Here is a 12,903-nt window from a genome sequence, read left to right as displayed (position 1 = left end):
TCTCTGTCTCTCTCCCTCGCCCCAAGCAGACAGACAGACAGTCAGGATGCGTGAATACAAACTGGTAGTTTTAGGATCAGGAGGAGTTGGAAAGTCCGCTCTGGTAAGTTATGAAACCTTGTTACTGTTTCCATTAAATCATAAAGTAAACAATATTCTACATGTTTGTTATTGTGAGTAAACCATCTTCCTCCTCTGAGCCATAGACCTCCATTAAAACAACGAGCCTCACTGTCCTTCATCACCATCTACACATGAGTTTGATAAAAACTACAGCGGCCATCTTTGTAGGCGATTACAGAGCGCCTTTAAACCCTTTAAACCTCTTTAAGTAGCTTTAAGCTTGTTGGAATCTTAAATATTAAACACATTTATTCATTTTATTATCTTTGTAAACAACCAATGTTTCAATGCATGAGAGGAAACCACTGCTTTACACATAAATAAACTATGTATTTGGTTTTTGAGAGTCTTTTAATAAGATTTATTGATAATAATAAAAACTTTTAGGATCACATGAGAAAAGATGGATGTAAATTATTAAATGGATCTCAGATTATTTAGTTAATACATTTATTTAATTGTTGTTTTCTTCTCACTAAAACTACCTTTTCATGAACAACAACACAAAAAATCACTATTTTGCAGATTTGATTTTATGTTTTAATTTCAAAATAAAAGCTCAAACTTGTCACACACACACACACACACACACACACACAATGAGGTGCTTCAGTGTAGATGGTATAATGGAGATGTGTCAGTGTGTCACATTATTTCCATTCTAATGACTTCCAATGAGAACAGAACAGAGCTCCATTAACATGACTGGCCTACTTCTCTTTATCTGTCTCTCTGCCTGTCTGTCCCTCTGCCTGTCTCTCTGTCTCCAGACCGTCCAGTTTGTTCAGGGGATCTTTGTGGAGAAATACGACCCGACGATAGAGGATTCCTACAGGAAGGTAAGACAGGCTTTCAGCCCGTCTGTCTCTCCCGATGTGATGTGAGACAGTTTGTAGTCACTGGTTCCCAGAGGACAGACTGGATGCTAATGTTAGCTGCTAACCGTCCGACCACATAACACAAAAAGAAGAAGAAGAAACGGGAGGAAAGAAGAACGGAAACAAAAGATGAAAATTCAAACTGATTAAATGAGTCCAGATGTGTGAATATTAAATGAAATATAATAAAGTTAGATGATTTATTTGAGTTTGTTTGTCTCTTTGCAGCAAGTCGAGGTCGATGGACAACAGTGTATGTTAGAGATCCTGGACACAGCAGGGACAGTAAGACCTGTCTGTCTGTCTGTCTGTCTCACTGTCTGTCTGTCTGTCTGACCAGCCGTCTTTCTCCCGGTCCAACTGTTTGTCTCTCACTCGCTGTCTCTCTGACACATGTCTGTCTCCCTCCCCACCTGTCTCTCTCTCACCACCTGTCTATGTCTCTGACCACCTGTCTGTCTCCCTCCCCACCTGTCTCTCTCTCACCACCTGTCTATGCCTCTGACCACCTGTCTGTCTCCCTCCCCACCTGTCTCTCTCTCACCACCTGTCTATGTCTCTGACCACCTGTCTGTCTCCCTCCCCACCTGTCTCTCCCTCCCCACCTGTCTATGCCTCTGACCACCTGTCTGTCTCCCTCCCCACCTGTCTCTCTCTCACCACCTGTCTATGCCTCTGACCACCTGTCTGTCTCCCTCCCCACCTGTCTGTGTACAGGAGCAGTTCACGGCGATGAGAGACCTGTACATGAAGAACGGTCAGGGCTTCGCTCTCGTCTACTCCATCACGGCTCAGTCCACCTTCAACGACCTGCAGGACCTCCGGGAGCAGATCCTCAGAGTGAAGGACACCGAGGACGTACGACACACAAACACACACACACACTCACACACACACACACGCACGCACACACGCACACACGCACAATTATTAATGGATTGACTCTTGTTGATCTATTGTCTTTAAATCAACTATTTTCTTAATTCATTAACTGTTTCAGTGCTATAGTTTAACTAGTATCTCTCCAAACCATTCAAACACACTGAATGAGAGGGTTGATTTGGTGTAACTAGTGACATCTGCTGGCCAGCTGATGGTACTGCATCCATCTGTAAAACCTCATAATGGAGCAAATTAATCAAACCTCTAATGTTAAATATGAAAGTTAAAAGCTCATAAAACTGATTTCACGGCTATTTATGATACGAGTACAATGCTGCGTTCACACCAAACACCAAGCAAATTATCGCCAAAATAACGGCATCATCATGCAGATGTGTAAAAAGTCTGAATTCTTCCTCTGTCAGGTCCGTCCGCAAGACGACAAGCAAACGACTTTTAAAATGCTTGTTTTCTGCATGGAATCTGGCTCGATCAGTGCTAGGCTATGCTAACAATGTACTTGTGGCGCTGCAGGTTCCCATGATCCTGGTGGGGAACAAGTGCGACCTGGAGGTGGAGCGGGTGGTGGCCAAAGAGTCGGGCATCGGCCTCGCCCGCCAGTGGAACTCCTGCGCCTTCCTGGAGACCTCGGCCAAGAGCAAGATCAACGTCAACGAGGTGACCGCACACATTACAGCTGGTGGAGCTCTGCACCTTTCTAGTTGTAACAATCTTTATACTTTTTCTTTAGCTTTAGATATTGAGCCTAAAATACATGTTTCTATATGTTTTATTTATGTTTGTGTGCAGATCTTCTATGACCTCGTGCGACAGATCAACAGGAAGAGTCCAGTTCAAGGGAAAACTCGCAAAAAGTCCAACTGCCAACTTCTCTAATAACAGGTACGTTATATACGTATATTAATAGACACAAACACAAATACTTTACGAATATTTAATTAATCTTCTCTTTCCAGTTTCCTGCTCACCTGACCGACAACCAACCAACCCACCAACCAATCACAGGACATCTTCCAGCTGGCCACGCCCCCCCCCCCCTTTTTAACACAACCACGTCATCATCAACATCAGCCACCTCTGACCTAACAAACATCGAAAGACTTCAGCCGGTGATGATCGATGATGATCATGACGATGATGAAGATGATGATTCTGCTGTTGCAGGAATGGGGGGGCTGTCCAAACAACTGCCCAAATTTAAACTACGGTTCCCATCATGCTCTCTGCTAGGCCACATAGCACTGGGGGAGTGGCCTCTTGCTTTTACTTTTAAATGTTCTTTTTACTTGTTTTTCCAGCAGCTGGTTGAACCTGTGGATCCATTCAGTGATTATTATTATTACAGTGGTTATTATTATGATTATGTGTGAAAAAAAGATATAAAAGTCATTTAATGTTTTTAATTTTTTGGGGCGGGAGGGAGTAGCAGGTGCAGCAGGTCACACGGTTAGCTCGCCGCGCTCCGCTAACTAGCCGACAGATTTGGCAATATTTAGAGAAAATGCTAACTATCCACGTATGCTAATTGTCGGGTCTGACATTTTTAAAGAATGTGGACAAAGCTTACATAGCTTTAGGCTACCTTGTTAGCATAGCAGCTAGTGCTCATGTAAACATATTGTGCGCAAATAATGCCGTTTGTGAGGTGTTAGCATTATGAATACATCCAAAAGAGGACTGAAGGCTAACTATGCTAATACACTACTTGTGTGAGTGTTAGTATATTCACAAAGAAACAGTGATCGCCGTGAGTTAGCTTGCCAGCTTAGCTGCCAGCTAGCTTGCCGATAAGGAAAAGCTAACAAAGCTAAACATGCCGTTTGTAAACAGCGATGAGTTTCAAAACATCAAAATAAAACTAACGCGATAGTAAATATCAGGCAGCGCTAACAGCCAATTTAATATATATTTATTATGTTTTAAAGGTAAGCTAATAATGCCACTTTAGCAAATAAATTACAGTAGCTGCGAGCTAACTTGTTAGCGTAGCAGCACGGTGAGCTGACTCTAGATCTGCTGCTCAGGGCGGACATGTTGCCTTTAGACAGCAGACTCACACTGGTCCAGTAGGCTACCTTGTGTGTGTTTTTGTGAGTGTGTGTGACCATATTAATGTTGTTAACTCCTCTGAGAGGGAAGCGCTGAATTCTCTGTTCTTTACGTCTCTGTCCCTCTATGGAGGAACAAACTTCACCGAAAAAAAAGTTAGAGCTGGTCCTCCATGTCCCTGCATGCTCAGATCATCCAGTGTAATACTTCATGCTACCACGTTAGCATACACTGGGTGCAGTGGTAGTAGCTAACATGCTAAAGTGTTAGCATGGATGCTCTCATTCGACGAGGAGCTAAAATCTCAGTGTCTTTTTAACGGTAGCGCCGGCCGAGGTTCAACACCGACCGGAGGACGTTGGGCTTGAAGTGGAAGCCCCGCCCCCAAACATATTTTGGGGGCGTGGCCTGTGAAGCAGCAGCCACATAAAAAAAAGAAGCCTTTTTCTTATATCCGTCTTTGTTTGAAATGTGAGTGTGTTGGACTCAGTGACCTCTGTGAGTACTGCTGTGCACAGTGTTGTACTACCGGGAGTACTGCAAGTACAGTGTGGTACTACTACTGTTCTCCCGCAGTAGTACGTTCAGTCATGTAGCATGTTGATGTTTCTGTCAGTACTCAGTCTGACCTCCGGGAGGTGCCGCGAACAGTTTGCATGCCGAGCGGGTCGAAGGTCTGTTTGCAGCTGCAGCGGATCATCATAAATAAATGTCATGCTAACGTGCTAGTATGCTAACAAATAGGAAAAGCCAGTGTTACGATAGCACTTTTAGATACATTTCAGATCAGCACTTGGCAACGCCGCCGCGGCTACAGGCAGACCTTTCTGGCTTCTGAGGTGCATTCGTCATTTTATGTGACTTCTGTGGCTGTAATGATTGGCAGCTCAGGCCAAACTCATACATTGTGTGTGCGTGTGTGTGTGTGTGTGTGTGTAGACGTTTTGGCAGATCTAAAGGCCTCAGTATGCATACAGAGGCCTTAACGTCTGGGATAAATTGAGGCGTGTTTTTTCACTTTTTTAGAGCTAGGCTAGCAGTTTCCCTCTGCTTCCATTCTTTGTGCTAAGCTAGGCTAAAGGCATCCTGGACCTATCTCTGTGCAGATTAAACTCATTGTGATCTTCTCATTGTGAGTATCTGTAAAAACGAACAGAAGTCGCGCCGAAGTGACGAGTGCAACACACAGCCGAATGCAAACTGAGTCATTCAAAGAAGAAATTATTTTACATTACTGAAATAAATCTGCTTCTTTTGTTCTCTGTATGGCATGATGACCAGTGAAATGTAAAAGGAACCAGTGCAGCCAGTTCAAACACCGGGTTCAACTTCTCCGTTTCCATTCTGCTGAATCGTCTCGGTTCAGCCTTCGTCGGGAGTTTAAAACTGGTCTTAAAGTTGGTCTGAACTGGTTTCTTCCAGTACAGAAACCCACAGCAGCAGCGGGGGGAAGGGGAGGGGAGGGGAGGGGGGGGGGGGGGGGTGAAGCCAAATGTAAAGTAAAAACTAAAAAGCCTTAAATGAATAAAAGTGGTGCAATTTTGTAACAGCAACAGTGATGTGGACTCATTCTGGATTAGATAGATACGCTCACATACACTATAGACATATTTATGCATAATGAATGCTCCAGTGTATATGACAATAATGTAAATATAGTTTGACAAAAACAAAATCTTTCTTTTCAGCTCAAAACCTCAAGAAAAGACATTTTAATGTGGTCGAAAGCTCCATGAGTTTATTTTGTATTATTGTTTTTGAGCGGTTATTCATATTATTATTATTTTTAAGAGGGTTTATTATTGTTTTTGAGGCCTCATTATTATTAACGTAATTATTAATTATATTATTGTATTATTGTTTTTTTCTTCTGGGGTTTATAATTATTATTTTGAGGGGTTATTATTATTATTGGGTCATAAACACAACGAAAACACAGTGACGTCAACGCGTCTACGCGGCTACGTCAGACACTGAGCTGCCATGGCAACAGCGGCAGCTTGTTCCTGTAACTAAAGCAGGTGAGCAGACGGTTAGCATGCTGGTCAAATGACGAAGAAGTGAGTTCTCGCGTTGGTTCGTCGGTGGCGAGAGCGCGATGACCGTCCGCTTCAAGGTAAGCAACAGGTTGTCAGATGTTAGCATAGTTAGCCAAACAAACGGATGCTAACGAACCCAGCCAACGTCACATAGCTCGCTAAGTCATGAATATTCATGAACGGTTTGTGACTAAAAATTGGCAGCTTTAGCTCTCGTGAACGTGTCACGAGACTGGTGTACCGGACAGAATCGTGCACGAGACTGCAGTCAGGATAAATGAGACGTAACCCGGATGTAATGAGCTAATCCAGCTAATCAGTTTCAGTTTGACATGCTGTAGTTAGACTGCTGTACTCAGTAGAAAGTACTATGTTTACCTCTGAGATGTAGTACAGTATAAAGTACAATATTTACCTCTGAGATGTAGTACAGTAAAAAGTACACTGTTTACCTCTGAGATGTAGTACAGTATAAGGTACATTGTTTACCTCTGAGATGTAGTACAGAAAAAAGTATACTGTTTACCTCTGAGCTGTAGTACAGTAAAAAGTACACTGTTTACCTCTGAGATGTACAGTATAAAGTACAATATATACCTCTGAGATGTAGTACAGTAAAAAGTACAATATGTACCTCTGAGATGTAGTACAGTATAAAGTACACTGTTTACCTCTGAGATGTATGTATTCATGTGTTTCAGAGTCGGAGTGAATACCAGAAGAGCTTCAGGGTGTTCCGGTCCAGAAGTGTGTCTCCTCAGCGCTGCGTCCCATTGGCCGGTCTGCGCTCCGACCAGATGGGTGAGAACCCTGAGACGAGCTCTGATTGGACAAACCTTAGTCTCTCTTTCTTTTGTTCTTTGAACCGAAAATTAAAAGTTCCAGCTTTGACATCAAGTACATCTTTGTCTCTCAGGTATCAGCAGAGAACCAGGTCTCCAGCAGCGGAAGAGGCTCGGTCCTGGTGGTCTGGCTCAGTCCTGCAGGTCTCTGCTGTGTCCTCCAGATCCACAGAAATCCCTCGCTGAGCCGGCTGCACCCAGAACAGCACCCCCTGCTGGTAGGAAACCTCTATTACAGACCTCTCTTCTTAGAAATACACATTTAGCATGCTTGTATACTGACGTTAGCGTGTTAGCATCCTACGTAAGATAACAAGGTGTTCTTCAGACGTCCCTCTTCTTCATCACCAGCCTCGAGGAGTCGCTCGGCTCACAGGAAGGAGACTTCCCTAGGGCCAAATCCTCCAACACCTCCCGGAGCACGAGTTGACCCCGGATCTCCTGCAGACCCTGGATCTCCGGCAGGACCACGTCCCGCTGCAGACCCTGGACCGTCAGTTGAACCAGGAGCTGCTGGAAAATCTGGTGAATACACATCACATATCTGCTTTCATTATCGTCTTACCTTTAATCTTTAAACGCTTTGATTCTGAGTATTTATTTGTTTTTCTGTCTCCTCAGTGAAGCCCCACTCCTCCAGGCTTGTCAACCAATCACAGCTGAGCCGACCCTTGACAGCAGCGCCTGATGGACAGCAGCCCTCGGCCAATGAGGTGAGCCGATATGTAGCCTTATACAGATTTACTGCTTCCGCCACAGGTTTGTGTCTCTCTGTTAGGTTCACCTTCATTTGTGACGCAGGTTCAGCATGCTCTGCGCTGGAGGGCGGGGCTAGAGGCGGGGCTAAGGACGGGAGGTCACAGGTCAGAGTACCACAGGCAGTTCAGCTGCAAGGAACCTGCAACCGCTGCTTCTCCCATTCTGACTGCAGAACAGGTACACATCCACCTAATACACCAAATACTACTACATGTTGTACTACTGACTGTACACGGATAATACTGCAAATACAAGAACTTAACATTATCATATAAGAGGGAGGTAATGTAGTATGTGTCGTATATATCTGTACTATCATCAGTAGTAGTAGTAGTAGTAGTAGTAGTAGTAGTAGTAGTAGTACTGCTGTGTGTCCGCTAGATGGAGGTAGAAAGTCATAAATATAAATTCACAATAAGACGAATGTAAACAGTACGAATGATTGCTGACTGCTGACCTCTGACCCCTGCATGTAGATGATCCACTCCAGCAGGTCCGTGCCGCCCTTTAAGAAGCACCCCGTTCCCCTGAAGACAGAGTACCGGCATAGCTTCCGGGGTCTGGCCCCGCCCACCGAGCCCCGCCTCCAGAAACACCTGGAGCATCATCAGAGAGCACCGCTGTTCCACGTAGACATGGTACACACACACACACATACGCACACTCTCTCTCACACACACACACACTCTCTCACACATACACACACACACACGCTTGTTGTTCCTGCAGTCATTTGACTTTTCACAATAAAAGTCCTGACTGAACTGTCTTCATCTACAGACCAACAAAAAGAGGAGGGAGGAGTCAGATAAGAAGCCACACCCCAGAGTCGATATCCCCGCTCTCAATAAAGCTGAAACCACGCCCCCTCGTCCACCTCAGGTTCAGAGAGGACACAGGTGTGTGTGTGTGTGTGTGTGTGTGTGTGTGTGTGTGTGTGTGTCGTGAATGTGCATCACGTCCCTGACCGTCTGTCTGTCTGACAGGATGTTGACAGCCTATGAGAGCAGCTTTCGTTCTCCCCTCCACAGGATCCCAGAGGGAGGCGGAGCCATGGACGGCGACGCCCGTCAGGTCAGAGTTCAGACTCATTGTGCCACGTCATAACGAGGGGGCGGGGTCACGTTCTGTCTCCGTTACATTTATCAAGATGAGAAGTTGATGCTCGTCTGCAGCCTAGCTTAGCATAAAGGCTGGAAGCGGGGAGAAACTGCTAGCCTAGCGCCATTTAAAAAAAAACAAAACAAAAAAAAAAAACTTGTTAACTAACAAGCTAGCAGCGGTGCAGGAAGTAGTCAGATCTTTAATTTAATTAAAAGTAGAAATACTACATTGTAGAAATACTTCTTTTACTGAAGTAAAAGTTCAAAAATATTAGCATCACAATATACTTGAAGTATCTAAAGTAAAAGTACTCATTATGCAGAATAATACATAATATTTTATTGTGTTTTAATCATTAATGTATAGCAAGCTAGTATTGGTGGAAGAAGTAAAAGTAGAAATACTACAGTGTAGAAATACTTCTTATTTTACTGAAGTAAAAGTGGAAAAATATTAGCATCAGATTATACTTGAAGTACTTTAAGTACTAAAGGTAAAAGTATGCATTATAATACATATTGTAGTCCTATTGCTGCATTAATGTGTTGATCACGTTAATGCTCCCTGGAGGTGTGACCACCTGACTGATGTAGAATCTAACGGGACTGAAGACGGCTGAAGTGACGGATCGATGTTTCCTGATCACTTCCATTGAAGTGTTATTTTCGGGGGATTTGCACACTGCCCGCCTGCTCACTCAACTGTGTTTGTTGCTGATCGAAAACCAGAGTGCTGAGTGTCAGCTGTGAAACCACAGAGCTTCATTTCAGGGAAACAGCTCACTGCACGTCAGGCACACGCGCACACACACACACACACACACACACACACACACACACACACACACACACACACACACATGTAGGTTAGTCTTGTGGAAAGTGTTTGAGGGGGGGGGGCGGCTGCTGCTTCTGCAAGATGAAACACTTTTTCTGCCTCAAATCAGCAGATTTCAGCAGAAAACATGAAACAGCTTCGTGCAAACAGCGTAAAGTAGATCCCCTAAAGATGTGCAGGGAAAACATTTTATACAACTCCACATGAGCACCGGGCGATTGGACAAAGATATCTTTTTATTTAGCCAACACGGTAGATAATGAAGCTGTAAAGTGTGATTCAAAGCGTGCACGAAGAAGAAGCGTCAGTTAGAATGGATCCATTTTATGCAGCGATCTCTGATGAGTCTCGACTCTTCTAGTGGTGGCTGTTTCATCAACTTGTGCTGCAAAGCGTCGTGAATTCATGAATCATATCTGAGAATTAGTCTAAAAACTGTAAACAAACAAAACACCCGTTTGTTCATTTGGAGGCTGTTAAACGAATAAAAACCAATGAAGAGGATCCTCTAACTTTACTAGTTTCACACTCACTGCCGGTACAAAACACTAATATTGCTCCTTCCTGCTATTATTATCTCATGATACGATTATTGACCAAAGGATATGAATTTACACATAAAGAAAATACATCTTGTATCATAAATCACAGGGTTGAGATCATCTGTAATAACTCTTCATGAAGCTTCACGTCGTTGTGTTCAGCTGATTGCTGAGCAGAGATCTCACTTGTGTCCCGATTAAAACCCAGATCAGCCCAATGAGGTGATTATCTAACATTGCTCACTCTGTACTGTTCCGTCTATAATGAGTGAGAGCTATTCCTGTTGTTTAATCTGCTCTCATTTAACTATAATCGAATGAAATATATGCTGGAATTAAGCATCAGTTGACGTTTTACAGAGACATGGATGTAAACTGATGCTTGACTGGTCGGTGCAGGAATATAAACCACGAGGAGGTTATTCTAGTTTATAATAATAAAATTATAAAATAATCTGGTTCGAAGCGGCTCTACGTTTGTTTTTTTGTGTTTCTTTTTCCTTTAAAGTGTTTGTAAAATAGTTTTAAAGACTTCTATAATCACTTAATAATGTAATAATTAGACTTCTGTTGTTCCTGTTGTCGTTTAACTTTTCACAAATAATAGTCCTGAACTGTGTTTCTCAGGTTTAGTGGATTCATTATGTAGTTTAGTATAAATGTGTGTAAATAGTAAGGACAGTCTGGACTGGTCTGAGCCAGGTGAAGCTAATAAACTGTAGATTCATTTACTCATTCATTTAAACTAATCATAGTGATCTCTTCTAATGAGTCTGAGAGTCTAAATGTGTGCCGACATCAGCAGGAAGCGATGAGGCCTTCACTGGTTCAGCGTACTGATGTGACGGTTGGTGTCGTGGGGGTTGAGGTTTAGCTTCAGAGACATGCTGAGGTTGCCTTTGAAGAGGAGGCCGGGGTTATCCAGTGTCTGGACCGGGGTCAGGTCAGGTTTACCAGAATCTACGCCTGAAACTCAGACGATGAGTCTTTAATCTAATTTAACGGACAAAACTTCTCCCCTTGAAACCCGTCGTTCAGCATTTCTGCCTCTTGTGTTTATTCTGTTTTATACGAGTCAATCACAAACATTGCACACGTGTTCTTCCTCCTTTCTCTTCTGTGTCAGTGAAGACGAAACGTTGAAACTTCACACTTTCACACTTGTGAATCTTGTTTTGTCATGTTGCTGCTTCCTGAACACTGAATGTATGAACTCTGTTCCTGCAGCCATGATATATATATACACACACACAGGTATATACACACACACACACAGGTGTGTATATATATATATATATATATATATTAGTGCTGGGCAAGTTAACGCGTTAATTTCGCGTTAACGCATTCATTAATTAACGCCGGCAATTATTTTATCGCGCGTTAACGCATTTTTTAAATTTATTATAATTTATTTATTTATTTATTTTTTTTAAATTGAAAGACAAGAGACAATACATATACATAACAACAAGAGGATGACAAGAACAGTGGGATAAAAACCAGCAAACATCCTATAGTCAGTCATATTAGTGCACCTATATGCTGAAATTCACGGTAAATGCATTTAAACGGCACAGATCGGGAGCGAGCGAAGGACTTTGAAAGTTAGCGGAAAGATTAACGTGAGACAACATCCGGTTTTCAGAATAAGATGCCAACAAAGTATGAATTATATTCACATTAAGTATAAAACATGCTACCTGCATCTTGTGAACCAAATGTTATTGCCCTTTTGTTCATATAGCAGTACTTTTAAAATAAAAGTGCGCAATACACTACTTTTGAATTCATTATTGAACTTTGCCATAACAATGCGATTAATCGCAAAAAATCCATGAGATTAAATATTTTAATCGTTGCCCAGCACTAATATATATATCTGTGTGTATGTATGTGTGTGTATGTATGTGTGTGTATGTATGTATGTATGTATGTGTATGTATGTATATGTATGTATATATGTATATATGTGTATGTATGTATGTATGTATGTATGTATGTGTGTATGTATGTATATGTATATATGTATATGTATATATGTATATGTATATATATATACAGTATATACAGTGTATATATATATATATATATACACAGTATATACAGTGTGTATATATATATATATATATATATATATATATACTGTATATTGATCAGGGCCACTACGAAGGACAAGTCAGTGTTCATGGTACTGACCTCCTGGTGGCGCTAGAGCTCATTGAGACCACAGACTGTATATCAGAAGTGGACGTAGTAGTGTGGCTGTAGACTAATTCCTGTGGATTCTTATCTCCTGGACTATTGTGACACAAAGGTGTTAAAGACTCACTTCCTGTCCAGGTGAGGGAGTTGAGGCAGAAGGCCTCGTCGTACCGCCGTCGAGCCTGGGGAGCTAACTTCGACAGAGACCACCTGAGCCAGCTGCTGTCCGAACACAACGCTCTGTGGGAGCCAACGGACTCCACGGACTCTCCCACGGACCCCCCCACCCCCCGCCTAACCTTGAACAGCCGTGGCCCTTCCCCCCTGGAGGCCCTGGACCTGGCCAGGTGAGAGACGGAGAGAGAAATCAGCTCAGAGAAGCTTTCAGACGACGCTTTAAGTCTTTGTGTTTTATTTCTAGCCGCTCCAGTAGCTCCAGTAAGAGGTCTTCTGTTACGAGCTCAGGAGACAAAAACACTCAAATAAAAGCACAAACACCTCCAAGTCCTCCTGCTGAAGGCCGCATGGCCTGGGGAGAAGAAGAAGAAGAAGAAGAAGAAGACACAGATGAGTAAGTGTTTCAGATTCTGCTGTGAAGAGTTTAAGTGTTAAACCAGTGTGT

General features: G+C 42.8%; 2 protein-coding genes across 3 annotated transcripts in view; both read left to right on the top strand.

Annotated features, from left to right (window-relative positions):
* Positions 1-4,392, top strand: part of LOC116389935 (ras-related protein Rap-1b) — a 7,675-nt gene extending 3,283 nt beyond the window's left edge. Inside the window, exons 2-8 of one of the 2 annotated variants that reach the window (XM_031859066.1) lie at positions 30-103; positions 894-962; positions 1,230-1,286; positions 1,719-1,859; positions 2,418-2,561; positions 2,694-2,786; positions 2,861-4,392. In XM_031859066.1, the coding sequence (XP_031714926.1) occupies positions 47-103; positions 894-962; positions 1,230-1,286; positions 1,719-1,859; positions 2,418-2,561; positions 2,694-2,780 (555 nt within the window). In that variant the 5' untranslated portion in view covers positions 30-46 and the 3' untranslated portion in view covers positions 2,781-2,786; positions 2,861-4,392. Of the gene's footprint in view, positions 1-26; positions 104-893; positions 963-1,229; positions 1,287-1,718; positions 1,860-2,417; positions 2,562-2,693; positions 2,787-2,860 lie in introns of both variants that reach the window. The other variant, XM_031859067.1, reaches the window with a different exon arrangement.
* Positions 4,393-5,870: 1,478 nt separating this feature from the next.
* Positions 5,871-12,856, top strand: mdm1 (Mdm1 nuclear protein). The gene is made up of 11 exons (XM_031859297.1): positions 5,871-6,069; positions 6,694-6,793; positions 6,909-7,052; positions 7,186-7,359; positions 7,456-7,547; positions 7,636-7,770; positions 8,070-8,231; positions 8,374-8,492; positions 8,580-8,667; positions 12,420-12,628; positions 12,703-12,856. Exons 1-11 carry the CDS (start codon positions 6,052-6,054, stop codon positions 12,854-12,856), a joined length of 1,395 nt encoding a protein of 464 aa, XP_031715157.1. The 5' UTR covers positions 5,871-6,051.
* Positions 12,857-12,903: the final 47 nt, after the last annotated feature.

The sequence above is a fragment of the Anarrhichthys ocellatus genome, unplaced genomic scaffold (genome assembly GCF_004355925.1).
Source record: "Anarrhichthys ocellatus isolate YVR2014 unplaced genomic scaffold, GSC_Weel_1.0 scaffold21, whole genome shotgun sequence".
Classification (NCBI taxonomy): Eukaryota; Metazoa; Chordata; class Actinopteri; order Perciformes; family Anarhichadidae; genus Anarrhichthys; species Anarrhichthys ocellatus.
The sequence above is the reverse complement of the archived record's forward strand: the minus strand, read 5'-3'. Positions and strand labels throughout refer to the sequence as shown.

Bases quoted from the DNA above. Each gene is read 5' to 3' on its own strand.
- mdm1 (XM_031859297.1), top strand. The intron at 7,053-7,185 runs GTAGGAAACCTC...CTTCATCACCAG, and splicing joins CAGAACAGCACCCCCTGCTG to CCTCGAGGAGTCGCTCGGCT. The intron at 8,493-8,579 runs GTGTGTGTGTGT...TCTGTCTGACAG, and splicing joins CAGGTTCAGAGAGGACACAG to GATGTTGACAGCCTATGAGA.